This window comes from Phyllobates terribilis, unplaced genomic scaffold, assembly GCF_046119375.1.
Source record: "Phyllobates terribilis strain yellow unplaced genomic scaffold, ASM4611937v1 Scaffold_7__3_contigs__length_470593459, whole genome shotgun sequence".
Taxonomy (NCBI): Eukaryota; Metazoa; Chordata; class Amphibia; order Anura; family Dendrobatidae; genus Phyllobates; species Phyllobates terribilis.
The window spans coordinates 383,719,030-383,736,948 of NW_027362767.1; the positions used below are offsets into that span (position 1 = coordinate 383,719,030).

The window sequence follows — 17,919 nt, forward strand, 5'->3', positions numbered from 1 at the left end:
ATATCCCAAAAAAAGGAAAATCAAGAAAATCACATTGTATAAATTAGAAAAATGTATTTGCATTTTGCAGTGAGAAATAAGTATTTCATCTCTCTCGCAAACAACACTTAATACTTGGTGATAAAACCCTTGTTGGCAAGCACAGCAGTCAGATGTTTTCTGTAGTTGATGATGAGGTTTGCGCACATGTCAGGAGGAATTTTGGTCCTCTCCTCTTTGCAGATCATCTCTAAATCATTAAGATTTTGAGGCTGCCGCTTGGCAACTCGCCATAAATTGTCTATGGGATTAACGTCTGGAGACGGGCTAGGCCACTCCATGACCTTCCTGTGCTTCTTTTGCAGACACTCCTTTGTTGCCTTGGCTGTATGTTTTGGGTCATTGTCTTGCTGGAAGACCCAGCCACGACCCATTTTTAATGTCCTGTCGGAGGGAAGGAGGTTATCACTCAGGATTTTACGGTACATGGCTTCATCCATTCTCCCATTGATGCGGTGAAGTAGTCCTGTGCCCTTAGCAGAGAAACACCCCCAAACATAATGTTTCCATCTCCATGCTTGACAGTGGAGACGGTGTTCTTTGGGTCATAGGCAGCATTTCTCTTCCTCCAAACATGGCGAGTTGAGTTAATGCCAAAGAGCTCAATTTTTGTCTCATCTGAGCACAGCACCTTCTTCCAATAACTCACAGAATCATCCAGGTGTTCATTGGCAAACTTCAGACGGGCCTGCACATGTTCCTTCTTGAGCAGGGGGACCTTGCGGGCACTGCAGAATTTTAAACCTTTAAGGCGTAATGTGTTACCATTGGTTTTCTTGGTGACTGTGGTCCCAGCTGCCTGGAGATCATTAACAAGTTCCCCCCGTGTAGCTTTAAGCTGATCTCTCACCTTCCTCATGATCAAGGATACCCCACGAGGTGAGATTTTGCATGGTGCCCCAGATCGATGTCGATTGACAGTCAGTTTGTATTTCTTCCATTTTCTTACTATTGCACCAACAGTTGTCTCCTTCCCCCCCAGCGTCTTACTTATGGTTTTGTAGCCCATTCCAGCTTTGTGCAGGTCTATGATCTTGTCCCTGACATCCTTAGAAAGCTCTTTGGTCTTGCCCATGTTGTAGAGGTTAGAGTCTGACTGATTAATTGAGTCTGTGGACAGGAGTCTTTTATACAGGTGACTATGTAAGACAGCTGACTTTAATGCAGGTAACGAGTTGATTAGGAGCGTCTAACTGGTCTGTAGGAGCCAGAACTCATAATGGTTTGTAGGGGATCAAATACTTATTTCTCACTGCAAAATGCAAAAAAATGTATCTAATTTATACAATGTGATTTTCTTGAGATATTCTATCTCTCCATGTTAAAATTAACCTACCCTTAAAATTCTAGACTGTTCATGTCTTTGTCAGTGGGCAAACTTACAAAAACAGCAAGGGATCAAATACTTATTTCCTTCACTGTATGTAAGAAGTAAGTGAAATCTTTGGCATTGTACTATACCTATATTTCTCTGCCGTATCTGTGCATCACGAATTGTGTATGTGTTAAAGGCGCCCACTGAGACTCTTTCGCCCGGGGCCAATGAAAACCTGGAGCTGGCCCTAGACCCCGCCAAATATTGTTTTTTGTGTTGGGTGGGGGGGGCCCAATTAGAACTTCTGCTGTGGGGCCCCATGATTTCTATGTATGCTCATGTGTATATAATATACAGGGCTGGTGATCTGGTGCTTTGTGTCACTTCTATGCACTGTATCGGTGACTTGCCTGCAGCAGTGTCCTAGGAAGGAGATCTTGCTGGTGCTGTGTGACACTGGTGGAAGGAGTGGGAATCCGGCGATGTGCTCACTGCTGGCTTGCAGTCTGTACAGACACTGCCTGCATTAACCTAACAGCTGGAGCACAGCTCGGATGGCTAGCGCACGGAGAACAGCAAATAAGTAGTTGCTGAAACTCCATGAAACGTCTGCTGTCAGCTGAGGCTCATAGGAGGTAGGATAGAACAATAATCCTCCATCCTTACAGTATAAACTCTGCTTTGGTCCCTGCTGTCTTCTCAGATGCTTACTGCTAAAATATGTTAGCAGTAACTAGCTCTTTTTGTGCCCCCTTCACCTTGAATAATATATTGCTGTCACACCTTTCCATATGTAAGAGTTAACTCTTACTTCCCCTTCCGCATCCAGCTTGTTTTTTCCCTTGTTGCCTGTTCTGTGCAGAAGGGAAAGTAATCTCCCTTCCCCAGTCTGACCAGTGGTATCAACCCTCAAAGTATTTTTTTTGCCTAGGTTACCCAGTACTAATTTATCATCAGCTTCTCATTTGTAAAGAAAAAAAAAACGATCATTTAAAAGGATGTATTTAATTTCATGAAAATAATCCATTAAGTAAAACAAATTTTAAAAGTAAAAATTCTAATCTTTAGAAACACATCATTCTGAGGTGTGTGTGTCGTTAAAGGGGTTGTCCAGTCTCAGAAGTAAAGTCTGCAGTCAATAGGACTGCACAATTGTGACAATATGTGATGCACACACTGTCCTATTGCCTTGTATAACCTGTGCGGGTGGACGGGTTATGTCATATGATCTACATACTTACACTCACGTGCTGACTAGTCTTACCTGACATCTCTCAATAGAATAAAAATGAGAGAAGCGCAGGAGTCTAGTAGGCATGTGACCATCCACCCGCACCGCCAATCGATTTGGCAGTCTGAAAACTTTTTTTTTCTGAGATTGGACAACTTCTTAAAAGTTACAAACATACAACTTTACATCACTACAGGGAAGTGGGTACACCACGTTACAAAATATCATCATTAAGTATTTCATTAAAGGAGAACTCCAGGCCAAGGAAAATTTAAAGTGCAAGTCATGATAATCAAATGTAGAAAAAAAATTTAAAAAAATCAAGTTTATATATACACCTATTTCTTTATTGGACTTGTGGTTCTGTAAAACAGTGATTTGTGCCCCACAGCGCCATTACAGCGCCTTCAATGCTCCGGGCATCTTTGTAGTTTTATTGGAACTGCAGTTATATTTTATTAATAATAATAGTAAAAAAATGATAATGTGACTAAATTCCCTCAAAATTAAGACACTAAGAAGGCAAGATTAAGAAAATAAAAAGGGAAAGAACATTGGCACATAAATTTTATAATTAAGTGGAGTTTTCCTTTAAAGTAATGTTATAGCTAGCTTTACAGAAAAATCTCAATTAGAAAGACAACTTAAAAAAAATGTAAAAACAGTAGCAATTATCCCAAAAAAAATAATAATAATATATATACAAATCATATTTAACACTGTTTTATGAATTGTCCTCTTAGGTTTGTATTAGCCGGTAACGCCAGGTCTAACCAGCAGGTGTCGCTGCCACGCTATAAAAAGCAAAAGCAGAGACGACTGAAGAAGGTATGAAGCCTATAATAAAAGCCAATTTAGCAGGACACTTATTGAATTTCCATGACTTTGTGCAATAATAACACATTTCATCCAAAAAAACTAACTGCAAATGACATTAAAAGGTTCTGTGCATTTTAGTAAAAAAAAAAAAAGTAAAAAAAAGACAGTTACAAAGGATTAGGGAAGCTTGCTTTTACACTGCAGAGGATGGTACTCTTGTCTTGAGTTGAATGTGACAGAGCTGCAATACCAAACAGCCTGTGGGCAGGTGTGGCGCTCTTTCTGAACCAGATCCTTCCTAAATCTCACCAGTTCTGCAGCCTCTGTTTACTGAAATATACAGCAATAAATCTGAAGGATAATAGCCCCAAAATTTCTTTGAGACTAATCCCTAGCCCAGATACCATGTGTAGGATGTAAAGGATAAAGTGATAACAGGGATTAATGAGGTAAGTATGGTTGGGGACAGGGAGGACTTTAAAGCCTATGCCCACCTTCAAAACCAAGTCGTTCTTCTTTTCCAACACATTAAAGCAAAAGGGGACGGAACTCTGCAAGTAATCTTGATTAGAACACTCTACAGTTGTGTCTCCATGGTAACACACTAACAAACCCTGTGCACTCTGTTCCTGCAGTCACGTTCCATTCTTTCTTGCAACCTCCCTCTGGCTAACCTGCCAAATATATTACCAAGAGTCAAGTGACCAATGGAAAAAAAAAAGCATGACTGCAGAATCTGACCAGTGTTTGTATGCGTACTGTTACCATGGAGATGCATAACACTGCATGAGAACTGAGGACACAAGAAGAGTAGAACATTTTAAACAAAGACATGTTGCAAAGTTGCTCAATTTTCATTTGTGGGACAAAAAAAAATTTTGGCTACAATGGTGCACATACCCTTCAAAAGGGGTTTCCCAACATAAAATAATATCTGATCACTGGAGGGTCTCAAAGCACAGGGATCCTTTTCTTTTGCCACCATGACCCAGCACAGTCAAAATTGTAAGACAGTCAATTGAATTGGCGGTGCGGCCATTGCTACTGGCAGCGCTGGGTCAGAAGTGGTCCTACCTTGCTATAAAGCCAAAAGTACCACTTTTTTTTTTTTTTTTTCACAAGCATCAGATGGGTCCCTATGGACAGACCCTCACCAAACAAAGTGACCTAATAAACGTGCAAACAGTGATTATGGTGGGAAAGCCACCATGAGACAACTACGGCCTTCCTGTCGCTTGATTGACAGGAGAGAAGCCCCCAAGCGAGTTACATACATATACATATATATATATATATATATATATATATATATATATATATATACATACACACACACATACACACAGTACAGACCAAAAGTTTGGACACACCTTCTCATTTAAAGATTTTTCTGTATTTTCATGACTATGAAAATTGTACATTCACACTGAAGGCATCAAAACTATGAATTATCACATGTGGAATTATATAGTTAACAAAAAAGTGTGAAACAACTGAAAATGTGTCTTATATTCTAGGTTCTTCAAAGTAGCCACCTTTTGCTTTGATGACTGCTTTGCACACTCTTGGCATTCTCTTGATGAGCTTCAAGTGGTAGTCACCGGAAATGGTTTTCACTTCACAGGTGTGCCCTGTCAGGTTTAATAAGTGGGATTTCTTGCCTTATAAATGGGGTTGGGACCATCAGTTGTGTTGTGCAGAAGTCAGGTGGATACACAGCTGATAGTCCTACTAAATAGACTGTTAGAATTTGTATTATGGCAAGAAAAAAGCAGCTAAGTAAAGAAAAACGAGTGGCCATCATTACTTTAAGAAATGAAGGTCAGTCAGTCCGAAAAATTGGGCAAACTTTGAAAGTGTCCCCAAGTGCAGTAGCAAAAACCATCAAGCGCTACAAAGAAACTGGCTCACATGAGGACCACCCCAGGAAAGGAAGACCAAGAGTCACCTCTGCTTCTGAGGATAAGTTTATCCGAGTCACCAGCTTCAGAAATCGCAGGTTAACAGCAGCTCAGATTAGAGACCAGGTCAATGCCACACAGAGTTCTAGCTGCAGACACATCTCTACAACAACTGTTAACAGGAGACTTTGTGCAGCAGGCCTTCATGGTAAAATAGCTGCTAGGAAACCACTGCTAAGGACAGGCAACAAGCAGAAGAGACTTGTTTGGGCAAAAGAACACAAGGAATGGACATTAGACCAGTGGAAATCTGTGCTTTGGTCTGATGAGTCCAAATTTGAGATCTTTGGTTCCAACCACCGTGTCTTTGTGCGACGCAGAAAAGGTGAACGGATGGACTCTACATGCCTGGTTCCCACCGTGAAGCATGGAGGAGGAGGTGTGATGGTGTGGGGATGCTTTGCTGGTGACACCTTTGGGGATTTATTCAAAATTGAAGGCATACTGAACCAGCATGGCTACCACAGCATCTTGCAGCAGCATGCTATTCCATCCGGTTTGCGTTTAGTTGGACCATCATTTATTTTTCAACAGGACAATGACCCCAAACACACCTCCAGGCTGTGTAAGGGCTATTTGACCAAGAAGGAGAGTGATGGGGTGCTACGCCAGATGACCTGGCCTCCACAGTCACCAGACCTGAACCTAATCGAGATGGTTTGGGGTGAGCTGGACCGCAGAGTGAAGGCTAAAGGGCCAACAAGTGCTAAGCATCTCTGGGAACTCCTTCAAGATTGTTGGAAGACCATTTCCGGTGACTACCTCTTGAAGCTCATCAAGAGAATGCCAAGAGTGTGCAAAGCAGTCATCAAAGCAAAAGGTGGCTACTTTGAAGAACCTAGAATATAAGACATATTTTCAGTTGTTTCACACTTTTTTGTTAAGTATATAATTCCACATGTGTTAATTCATAGTTTTGATGCCTTCAGTGTGAATGTACAATTTTCATAGTCATGAAAATACAGAAAAATCTTTAAAGGAGAAGGTGTGTCCAAACTTTGTCTGTACTGTATGTATGTGTATATATATATATATATATATATATATATATATATATATATATATATATATATGAGATATAGATAGATATACACACACACATACATACCTATATATACACATACATATATATATCATGTATATAGTGTCACACACACTTTTTTATATATATATACAGACACACATATACATATATATCATGTGTCTCCTATATCATATATGAGTGATAAATATATATATATATATATGACACTGCATAAGAGCCCCTCACCAAATGAGCAGTCCACAGGGTGGACCCCGTTACATCATGCTAGAAATTAATATATCAGCAGGTGTGTGGCATAAGAGAATTCACAGATAGGCGATGGAACCAAAGCCCCCGGCGTCAACCACGCGATTCTGTGCAGGCGACATGCATGAACGTGAATGTTATATTCTGGATGCAGATCAAACGCACAACGTTACTCATTCACTATCCAATCACAAGCGGTGCGGGAAGCTGAAGGGTTAATAGCTGACTTTGTGCGGTCTCCTTCCATAGCCTGCGGGTTTGGGAAGAACAGAAACTTCAAACCATTTATCCCGATGAAACTCACTTTACTATAATTATCATATTTTTGCACAACTGCACCGGAGGATATATCAGTGTTCTGTGCTATTCACTGACCTGAGGGTGAAGAGTTTTCTGGAGATTTTGCTTCCTCGGCGATCCGCCTGGAACCATCGGCCTGAGGAGGACTGTCCTCGCTGCTACTTCCCGGAGGAGACAGCAGCTCCATCTCCTCTCCCCAGTCTGTTACTGGATGGTGTCCTTCTGGGGAAAACGGGCTGGTGGGTTTGGACTCCACGGCTTGGTCATCAGTGTTCACTCTGGGTGGAGGCATTGTCAGTTTAGGGGTCTCTGCTCGTTTCAGTAGCCTTTGTTCTTTTGGGGTAGCTGGAAGAGCAGTGGTTTGAGCAGTTTTAGGATCTTCCTCCGCTTCTAAAGAATCTTCCTCTTCCACCTCCTCCTCTTCTTCTTCAACATCCTCTTCATCACCACTAGCATCAGTCCATTCTTCATCATCTTCTCCATCATCTTCCACGTTTTCATTTTTTCCCTCATTTTTCTTCTTCTGTGTCACGGGTACTGATGCTTCTGATCTCGGTGTCTGTGGCTCCTGTGCCTTCTTAATCTCCTGTCAAAAAGGCATCAGAGCAAAATGAAACAAATATATACATTATATAGATATACACACATTATATATATATATATATATATATATATATGTCCTGAATATCCTTGCTTCTGTAAAACTCAGGATAAAAGGACAGAGTGTGCATATACCCTTGGATTCCAGAAACATGCTTTACACTGCAGGCTGTTTCAGTGTTGGGAACCAAACCCTCTATGGCATTAAAACGTACCGCTTTCTCCACACAGGTCTCCTTCTCTTTCTCCTCTGATGGCAGAGGTTTGTCCTCTCTGTTTCCAACATCATCCTCCTCCTCCTCTTCCCACCGGCTGTCATGCATGCTGGAAGAGAACATGAAAAACATCAATTTTGGGTCATTAGCTCTATACCCTCAGTACAGTACATGTACACGGTATATACATATGTGAACTGTGAATTTACTTTCTGTAATTTTACCCTTATTTACCCTTATGATAACTGCAGAAATAGAAAATCTCCAAATATATTCTTAGCAGAAGTGCTCCATTTATCAGCAGGGTCTATCCAACAATAATCCTGTACCCCCTGTATATGGTCACGCACCAGCAGACATAGGCTGCCATAGAACAATCTTATCCCAAGTAAAGGCGGTATCCCACAAACCCCACATCACCCATCTACAAGATCGGTGACAAATGTATGATTGCTGGGGGATTGACCGCTGGGACCCCCACTAATCACAGGAATGGGGCTTCCACATTCTCTGCACGGTGTAGGAGAGCAGTGGTCACACACATGCACTACCGCTTTATTCACAGTGAACACTTTGTGACCGCTATTCCTGGCATCGATGCGAGTCCTAGTGGTCAAACATCCATTGATCATACACTTACCACCTATCCTTTGGGTAAGTGATAGATGTTTTGGTAGGAGAACCATTTTAGGGACATGCCTTTACCAATAGTGAACCTATATTTAAAAGGTCCATATTATTAAAACCATCCTTGAGTGGTTTAAGGTGAACCTTTTAGATTTAATAAAGTCCCACCTGTAAGGTTTATTCCCAGACCTTCCTTTATTCTGGTTCCTCCTTTGTGTCGGTCTCTTAAGGCTCTCTGAAAGGAACTCGGCCATAGTGGGTGGTTTGGGGGCCCCTCGTTTTCCTTGATCTGTAATAGAAAAACAATTGAAAAACTAAAATGAACAAGTCATCACAACACTCAATGGCCCCACCATCATCCATCATAGCAGATACTGTCGTCATCACCATCATCCACCATAGCGCATATAGCTGTCGTCACCATCATCCACCACCATTATCCAGCATAGAAGCCATTGCCGTCGTCACCAGCATCCACCATCGCAGCTACTTCTGTCTTCATCATCATCCACCACTATCATCCACCATAGCAGATACTGCTGTCGTCACCATCATCCATCACCATCATAGCAGCTATAGCTGTTGTCAACATCATCCACCATATCAGCTATAGCAGTCGTCATCATCATTCACCATAGCTATAGCCGTCATCATCTCATCCGTCATCTCCACCATAATTCACGATATAGTGACTATCTTTACAACCTTCTAATATACTTTGTGCTTCAAACGTTAACATTTTTCAAGATCTCGGCTTACATTCAGTGAATGGAAACCCTTCTGCTTACACCCATAGAAGCTGTTATTCTACCCTACACTTATTGCCTCAATAGGAGAATATTGTGCATCATGTACCAAAGGGCATGTACTATACAGGCAGCCGCTCTGCAGTGTCCGGAGGGAGGGTGCCCACACCTGGTTGGTCTTTTCCATTTGCTATTGGGTGGCGAGAACTTGTGCAAGTTACAGGACACTTGTTTCCCCTAAAAGTCTGGAATAAAGCAGCTCTGCTGTGCCATGGGCACGATAAAGTAACATGGCCACAATCAGCCCAGGAGCTTACGAGAACGTTTCCATTCACTGGCAGCAGTCAGAGGTCTTAACGTGGCAAACACACTTAAGGTATATTAGAAAGCAGCATAACTTATTATACGACGGATAAAATATGAAGTTATTTTCACCTCTTCTGCTCGCTGGTTCTTCCTCCACATGGGGTGTACCTCCCTCCTTAAACCTGCCAAGAAGAATACAAGGTGTAACACCCAGACAGCCACTGGTTAATCATAAGTGCTGTGCAGGATGTCCAGGGTTAGAAAACACCGACACCCCATCTACAGGTTATATATGGTACTGCAGCTGTGCCCCATTCACCAAGCTCCATTACTAGACAACCTATAGACAGAGGTGGTGCGATTTTTGGAAGAAGGTTGTTAGCTTTTTTTTTTTTTTAATTGTGGACAACCTACGAATGATCTACATACATAGTATCAGTTTTTTCTGCGTCCCACTCTCGCCTCCACTGTCCGGTGGGCTTTCTGTGCCGTGCCAATCTCTCCTGATCGATCTGGTCTCGCTCTTGTTTCCAGCGTACATATTCTGCACGCTCTTTGCCGGTCATTGACATGGTCATGTCCATCTGATTCTTCCCTCTAGGTCTTCGTTCCTTTTTAATAAACGTAGGTAGTGAGCATTCAGGGTAGCGGAGGCTCAGCAGTATAAAAACCCTAAAAGGGAATCTGTCAGCACAAAATGACTGCTCAAACCAAGCACAGGCGCTCAGTGAACTCTTGGTGTGACTGTGCACCTTCCCACCTGCTTGTTTTCCATCCATCTCGAATAATGGCTCAGGATTTACTAGAGCCAGAGATAGATGGAAAACAAGTAGGTGGGAACTGCTCATCTATGCCGAAAGTGCACCGAGCGCCTGTGCTTACTTTGAGCAGTCATTTTATGCTGAGACTCCATTTAACTACGCTGTCTCAGGAAAACCTACATGACTTACATGACTCTCCTTCTCACGGTCCATCCCAGTTTTAACTTTCTCAAAATCAGGGCCGCCCCAATTTCTATTATGTCTGCGGCTGCCCTCCTTCCTGTCGACGTCTGCTATGGGGCCAGTCCTTCTTGGATCGTCAAGGAAGTTGCGGATCGGATTTTTCTCCCTTACTCCGTCCTACAAGAAAAATAAACATTTGTGGATTTGTGCAGAGGATTATGGTAGCAGAAAAGGAAATCTTATTTCCATGCTAGAGATTTTTCGAGCCGGCTGTGCGGATTTTTTAATTCTGCAGCATGACAATTTCCGTTAAGGGGTTTCACCGCAGATTTCTCTGCTCTCATGTAACATGTGCAGGTTTTGCTGATCTCGTGCAGACCTACCCATATGGTGCACAGCTGCACGTTTCAGAGCTGAAGTTTCCCAGAAATTTATTCTCAATATAGTAAAGCTTTGGCCGACTATCTAATGTGTATGGGGGGCTTAAAGAGGTTGTCCACTACTTTTACCTTGAGGGCCTATACTTAGGATAGGTCAACACTGTCTGATCGGCCGGGGTTCGACACCCGGCACCCCCGCCAATCAGCTGTTCTCTGTATCGGCGGCCGTCATCCGGAAGCACTTGGCTATGGCGGCCACTACAAGTAGACAGAGCAGCTCGACAAGTGAGTACTTCCGGCCGGCAGCCGCAGACACCGATAACAGCCGATCGGCGGGGGGTGCCAGGTGTCGGACCCCGGCCGATCAGACATTGATGACTTATCCTACGGATAGGCAATCATTGTAAAAGTAGTGGACAACCTCTTTAAGTGTCGACACACTTGATGCCCTTACATTACTGACTGCTGTTAGTAGTGTGTCTGACAACAAGCTCGCAGTCCATTTCCATTACCCACTTTCTATTCTATAAGCAAATGTGGACCCAGAAATGACACAGGCCAGTACTCACCCTTCGGCTCCTTTCGTACTCTGCAATCTTCTCCATCTCTTCATTCATCTTTTCGATATTCTGCTTCCTCTTCTCTTCCCATTCCTGAAAGAGAAAACCACAATTACAGGGGTTCAAAAATCAGAGAACGTCAGGGGGGGGAGGGGGGAATCACAAGAAGTTTACATTTCAATACCTTAACTTTTCTGTCAGGTCCTGAAACCATTTCTACCGGTCCTCCATGACCACCGCCTCTGGCTGCCATGCCAGCACCCCTGCCTGGACCTCTTCCACCTCTTTCTGGTCCCCTGGGGGATGCCGACCATCGTTCTCCGGGAGAATCCTCAGCAGGCATCCTAGGACTTCGCTGTGACATATCAGCGCCTTGATGTCTCCGTCCTCTTGTCGCCCTTTCAGATGGAGGACCGTCGCCCTCTCCTTTAACTGGCTCTGCATGTTTATCCCCATGGGGGGTTCGTCCGCCTGAGAAATATCCTGTGCGACCACTGGTCCGTTGAGTGGGACTTCTCGGAGACGTTTCAGTCCGTGGAGGTGTATGCTGGGCTCTGGGCGATTTGCCGTCATTTATTACCCTCTTCTCCTAAAATAAAAGTTGCAAAAGTTTTCAATGAGCAGGAGCTGCATTCTTTGTCACCCATATGAAAGCATAGTTGTGGAATCGTGGCCGATCGCTGACAGACTAAACCGTGGCGCCCCACCTATCCTTTGCAAATTGCTAGAAAACTCAAAAAAAAAAGTAAAAAACTTTTATACAGTATATTCCTGCTGATAGAGACGCTGGCCCTGACCTGCAATTTTGGATTCTTTTGCAGTTTTCTTGCAAAAGGGTTTATGATATCAGTTCTTTGGAGATGGAGAAAAAAAATTAAAAAAACATACACGGTTTTCAAAAAATTCCACATTAGAAATCCTTGCTTTTTTGATGCAATGTTCAGTTTTTACAATTTCTTTTCATATTAATTTGATGTGGATTCTAACTAGGAAACTGTATCACGGTAGTAACTTCCTGCATGAACAGCAATAAGGTTTTACTCTTGGCTTAATCAAAGTGTATTTGAAATAGTTTTTGATGTGGATTTTAGAACACTATCCATTTCAAAATCTATGTTACAAAAAAAAAAAAAAAAACCTCCATATAAACACATACCCTAGAACAGTCATCTATACAATCAGATGACAACGGGAACAGACTATAATTGTGCCGACAGAGCAACCGTGCGCTCTGCCGTGCATCATTTTCAGGAGTGGAGGCAGATACCCAGACACAGTCTACTACGTCTGAGTGTCCGTCTCCAGTAGGTGTACATTCCCAAAAATTACACACGGCAGAGCGCACGGTCACTCTGTCAGCACCATTATAGTCTTTAGCTCTGTTGGCGCTTACGCCCGAATCCCATTTTGAGGGAAGGGGGGGTTAGGCCACAAGCCCCAACAGGGTCAACAAAAGGGTGCCTGATTGCAATGTAGCAGCACCCTAAAGCTCAGAGCCACCCGCTACTATATGTATCTTATAAAGGCCTGCCGTATACAGGGTAATGCCTCTCACCCCAGCAGAAACATCAAGGGTGATGGAGAAATTCTCCTTCTCTTTCCGGGCCTTGTCCGGCTCGCCATCCAGGTGTTTAGTTTTTCTTGGGGTGGTCACAGCAATTCCCTCTTGTTCAGCCATTCTGCGGTCCTCCTCAATCATCTGAGAGTGAGAGAAGGTTACATGTTAGCACGCTGTACTGCCTGCACAGCGGATCGGCGCGCTGCTGCCACGGCGGACCAGCGCACTGCGTGTAAGGACCAGAGCTCTGATTGCAGCGGTATAACCCCTTAGATGCCGCGGGCTGTCAATCATGACAACAGCATCTAAGAGCTTGGAGGAAATAGGATGAGTGGGATGCAGTTTTGTCCCTTCCGATACTCATCCTCCCTTCTCCGCAGTGCCAATGGCGGCATGGTCCTGTACCAGGGTGTGAGCGTATAACGCAGCACTTTTCATACATGCCATAATATAAGCTGCGGTTCACGAAGCAGAACAGAGAGCAGTGAATGAAACGGGGGGGTGGTAAAGAAATAACAATAGGGATGAAATCCTTATATGACATGCATAAACATATCACTACTGTTGTCAAATGCATTGGTGCAGAGATGGCACATGCTGCTTGGCAGAGTCAAACATGCGGTACCAGGCTGCTATCGCCATCCACCTTCATATAAATATGTAATTAAATAGTCTTTATAATACAGCTCTAACATATCTAAGCCTCCGCCTAGAAGAACAATCATCTACTAAAAGACTGGGTGTCTGCCATGTCTGTACACCTCAAAGGAGATCAGTCAGACTGCACAATGACAGTATTGCAGTTTAATGGGGACCAATAAAAAAAATAATAATAGTTGAAAACAATGAAAAACACTTGTAAAAAAAGAGATGTAAGGGTTAAGTGTGGAGAATGACATGCCAGGTCTGGCACGCCAGTATGAGGAGACTTAAAACACCTTGTATGCTCCTCTGGGAAATTAAATCAGATCTCATACTTTGCACTGACGAGGGGCAGTAGCCCAAAACAACGTGTGTCTGCAAATTGAGATTCTGGTTTGGTTTTTATACTAAGTCATACGCCAAGGCTTGTTAAAGGCTCGATATTGACTTGTAGGATCGCTGCTTCCAATAGGGGGCACTAGAGTTCTAGTCCTCTTCCTCTCGGAAGACATTGTAAAAATATAGAGATTCATAAAAAATATATAAATAATCCACATGATATATATACTTTTTTATATCTTTACATCAGCCTAGAAGAATAATCATCTAGGCTTATTAATAAAAGATGGTAAAGAGCACACCCTGCTCGGGTTACATAACCCTGAGCGTACACCTACCTGGTGTCTCCTAACGATGGCCTCATTCTTTTTCCTCAGAGCCTCGATCTTCCTGTCCAGCTCGGCATCCTTCTCTTCTTTGGACTTCACGTCCAATACAGAAGCCTGTGACGAAACCAAAACTCCCATCATTCAACACATCCCACAGCAAAGACGACACTTCTTCCTGAAGACATACCCAACACCCCATACACATGGACGCCCGGCTGAGTGAGCATTCTGAATGAGGAAAGGAGCTGAGGTCACACCTTATCTCTCCAGAAGAAGAAAAAGATTGGACATGTTGAAATCCAGCATGCCCAATCCTTCTTTCCTTCTAACCCCTGTCGAAAAAACGGAGTGAGGATGCCCCTATACATGTTAGATTAATCCATAGGTTATCCCCTATGCTATGAATAGAGGATAACTTACCATCTCTGGAGTAACCCTTTACCGCCATGCTTAGCTTATAGAGGGGCTCTCTGCTAAAACTCAATACTGGAGAATATGACCAGTGCGTCTCCTACATACAGACTGCGGACCCTCTGCTGGGGGCTCTCAGACCCCGGAGAGGGTTTTAGTGATAAAATACGTGCACTATCTTTTTTACAGATGGATTACGCCTGGAACCTGCCTGAAAATGCTCGCTAATAATGAACATATTGCACAGCAATGCAGAAACGACTTGCTGTGCACACATTCTGACTTTTTTCACTCCATGATTGCAACATTCTTCTTGAGAAGAATCGTCTTCTGCTTCCCTATGGCCTCAAAATGATAAAAATAAATTAAAATTATTTTACAATATAAATTTTTGTATATACTCTATGGCCTAACAAAAAAAGTTAAATATAAATATATATATATATATATATATATGTGAGACCATGGGGTATGGCGTACTGTACTTGCATCGTTTTTGAAGCAGACGGCGATTCAAGACATATAAATAACAGACGCGATCCACAGTCGAAGATCAATTTGCCCATTAAAATCAAAATCACGCACAAGTGGGGTAAAAAGTAAACATCTGAATGAGACCTCTATAAAATGCCATAAGACACAAGTGTGATCACATAGGGAGAGAACGTGCCAACGTTACCATCGCTGCAGGTGCCGGACGGAATCTCAGGGTGGGGGAGGGTAGTGGGAGTTCTACTTTCTGCAAAACAGAAATGATCAACGGTTACATAAAAAATAAACGTCCTAGACACGAAAGCTAATAATAATGCATATTAGGGTTATCTGACACTAAAATATATATTTTTTTCAGCATTGATTAAAAATAATAATCAGAAGCAAAGTCTCCTTCCAATGCCGCTGCGGATCCAACACAGGCCGCTCTGAAGATCTCCAGCAACTCTGGAAGTGGAATCTGTTTATTTTTAATCAATACATGCAAAAAAATATATTTTATATTTTACTGTAGGACAACCCCTTTAAGGCCACGTTCACATTATCAGTATTTGGTCAGTATTTTCCATCAGTATTTTTAAGCCAAAACCAGGAGTGGGTGAAAAATGCAGAAGTGGTGACGTGTTTCTATTATACTTTTCCTCTGATTGTTCCACTCCTGGTTTTGGCTTACAAATACTGATGGAAAATACTGAACGTGGCCTAAAAGTGCCCTGGTAAGTAGCATTTCTCACTTATTGACCACTGTTCCACCCCTCAGAAGCAAGACCCCTACTAGAAAGAGTATGAATAGAGTATGTCCAGCTGCTTAAATTAAAGGGGTTGTCCTAAGAGCCTATCTTCAGGAGCACACTGCTCCTCTGGCCCCTGCTTGCCGGGGGACGGCGCCCTCCCCTGGCCCCTGCTTGCCGGGGGGACGGCGCCCTCCCCTGGCCCCTGCTTGCCGGGGGGACGGCGCCCTCCCCTGGCCCCTGCTTGCCGGGGGGGCGGCGCCCTCCCCTGGCCCCTGCTTGCCGGGGGGGCGGCGCCCTCCCCTGGCCCCTGCTTGCCGGGGGGGCGGCGCCCTCCCCTGGCCCCTGCTTGCCGGGGGGGCGGCGCCCTCCCTTGGCCCCTGCTTGCCGGGGGGGCAGCGCCCTCCCCTGGCCCCTGCTTGCCGGGGGGGCAGCGCCCTCCCCTGGCCCCTGCTTGCCGGGGGGGCAGCGCCCTCCCCTGGCCCCTGCTTGCCGGGGGGGGCGGCGCCCTCCCCTGGCCCCTGCTTGCCGGGGGGGACGGCGCCCTCCCCTGGCCCCTGCTTGCCGGGGGGACGGCGCCCTCCCCTGGCCCCTGCTTGCCGGGGGGACGGCACCCTCCCCTGGCCCCTGCTCGCTGGGGGGGGGACGGTGCCCTCCCCTGGCCCCTGCTCGCTGGGGGGGGGACGGTGCCCTCCCCTGGCCCCTGCTCGCTGGGGGGGGACGGTGCCCTCCCCTGGCCCCTGCTTGCTGGGGGGACGGTGCCCTCCTCATGGCTTGAGCCGTGCGCTCTCTGGTGCTGCAAGCAGAGTCGGCTTTACGGGGGATTGGAGCTGAACAGATGTAGCACAGCACTTGCATGCTCCACAGCAAACAATTTACAAGTGCACACTCCTTGCCTAGGAATCCGGACACCTCTAAGGTGGACGGTAGCCTAGGCAACAAGCAGTAAATTATAGAATTAAAAATTCCCTCCGTTCTTGAGAATAGAGTGGATTTCTAATAAGAGGAAAATTAATAAGTTGAATTTTACCCATTTAATAAGTTGAGACAACCCCTTTAAGGACTATGGCATGGGTCTGCTACCCAATTGTGGTCGAACCTCCACCGATCGAGCACTTAACACCTATCCTGTGCACAGGTAATACAAGCATCTGACCAGAACACCCTTTAAGGGGTTTTGCCATAAGCTCCGCACCCCTTTAAGCCAGAGCAGAGACGCAAACTTTTATTAACCATTTCCAATAGCTCTGCTTGCTGGCAGTGTGCAGGAGCATTGCTCACAGCTGAGGGTTCGTTGCAGTCACATCCGGTGTGGATGACCCCCTGGGCCTGCAGGGGGCACAATAGAGCAGCACAGGGCAGGTAATACGTGTGGACACCACTGTTGCCCTTACAGTAATGGATTCGTCCAGGATTGCAGCCTGAGAGCAGCTCCATTCACTGACAGCGAGCAGGAAAAGCGCAAAACTGCAACCGAGTCTTTAAAGTCGCAGGACGGCAATTTTCCTCCCAGGGCTACAGACGGTGAGACATTACCGCGCACAGGTCGGCGCACGTGAGCCACCAAGCACGCCTCCACTAACCCTGCTACAGCTTCCTACCCCTTTAATTCCACTATACCCACGCGTGTACCACCAGCCCACTCCCAACAACACACGCCGGGAACTATAGGGGTTAACGCGCTCTCACCTGCAGCTGTGCTCAACCTTCCGGCTCTAATAACATGCGTGTTCCTCTTTAGGCCACGCCCATGAGCGGAAGTGCTTGCAAAGGGCGGAGCTTCCAGTGAGGGCGCATGCGTGGAGGCGATAAACACATCGTCGTCGGACATATTTAGTGTGGGCAGGTAGTTTGTTTTGCTGCTTCTCATGATGTGAGGCATGCTGGGAGTTGTAGTCTCTGGTTAGTAGAGGAGGAGTCACAGAATGCACAGCCTACAGGATTTGCATTGTATTGCTCTGCTCCTGCACTGCTTGTCACCCAGCTTTCCCAGACTCCTGAGCTGCAGTGATGCACCTGCTGTACTCGGCTATCTCCATCAGTCCCATAGAGAATGAATGGAGCGACATTCCCTTTAAAAATG

At 44.8% G+C, this 17,919-nt stretch overlaps 1 protein-coding gene across 2 annotated transcripts in view; it reads right to left on the reverse strand.

Annotated features, from left to right (window-relative positions):
• Positions 1-17,619, reverse strand: part of CCDC9 (coiled-coil domain containing 9) — a 36,303-nt gene extending 18,684 nt beyond the window's left edge. Inside the window, exons 1-12 of one of the 2 annotated variants that reach the window (XM_073641434.1) lie at positions 17,526-17,619; positions 15,293-15,352; positions 14,212-14,316; positions 12,890-13,033; positions 11,519-11,923; positions 11,344-11,427; positions 10,401-10,571; positions 9,880-10,061; positions 9,580-9,632; positions 8,567-8,687; positions 7,772-7,880; positions 7,032-7,542 (exon numbers count right to left, since the gene is read on the reverse strand). In XM_073641434.1, coding sequence (XP_073497535.1) covers positions 7,032-7,542; positions 7,772-7,880; positions 8,567-8,687; positions 9,580-9,632; positions 9,880-10,061; positions 10,401-10,571; positions 11,344-11,427; positions 11,519-11,923; positions 12,890-13,033; positions 14,212-14,316; positions 15,293-15,295 — 1,888 coding nt within the window. In that variant the 5' untranslated portion in view covers positions 15,296-15,352; positions 17,526-17,619. Of the gene's footprint in view, positions 1-7,031; positions 7,543-7,771; positions 7,881-8,566; positions 8,688-9,579; positions 9,633-9,879; positions 10,062-10,391; positions 10,572-11,343; positions 11,428-11,518; positions 11,924-12,889; positions 13,034-14,211; positions 14,317-15,292; positions 15,353-17,525 lie in introns of both variants that reach the window. The other variant, XM_073641433.1, reaches the window with a different exon arrangement.
• Between the last annotated feature and the right edge of the window lie 300 nt (positions 17,620-17,919).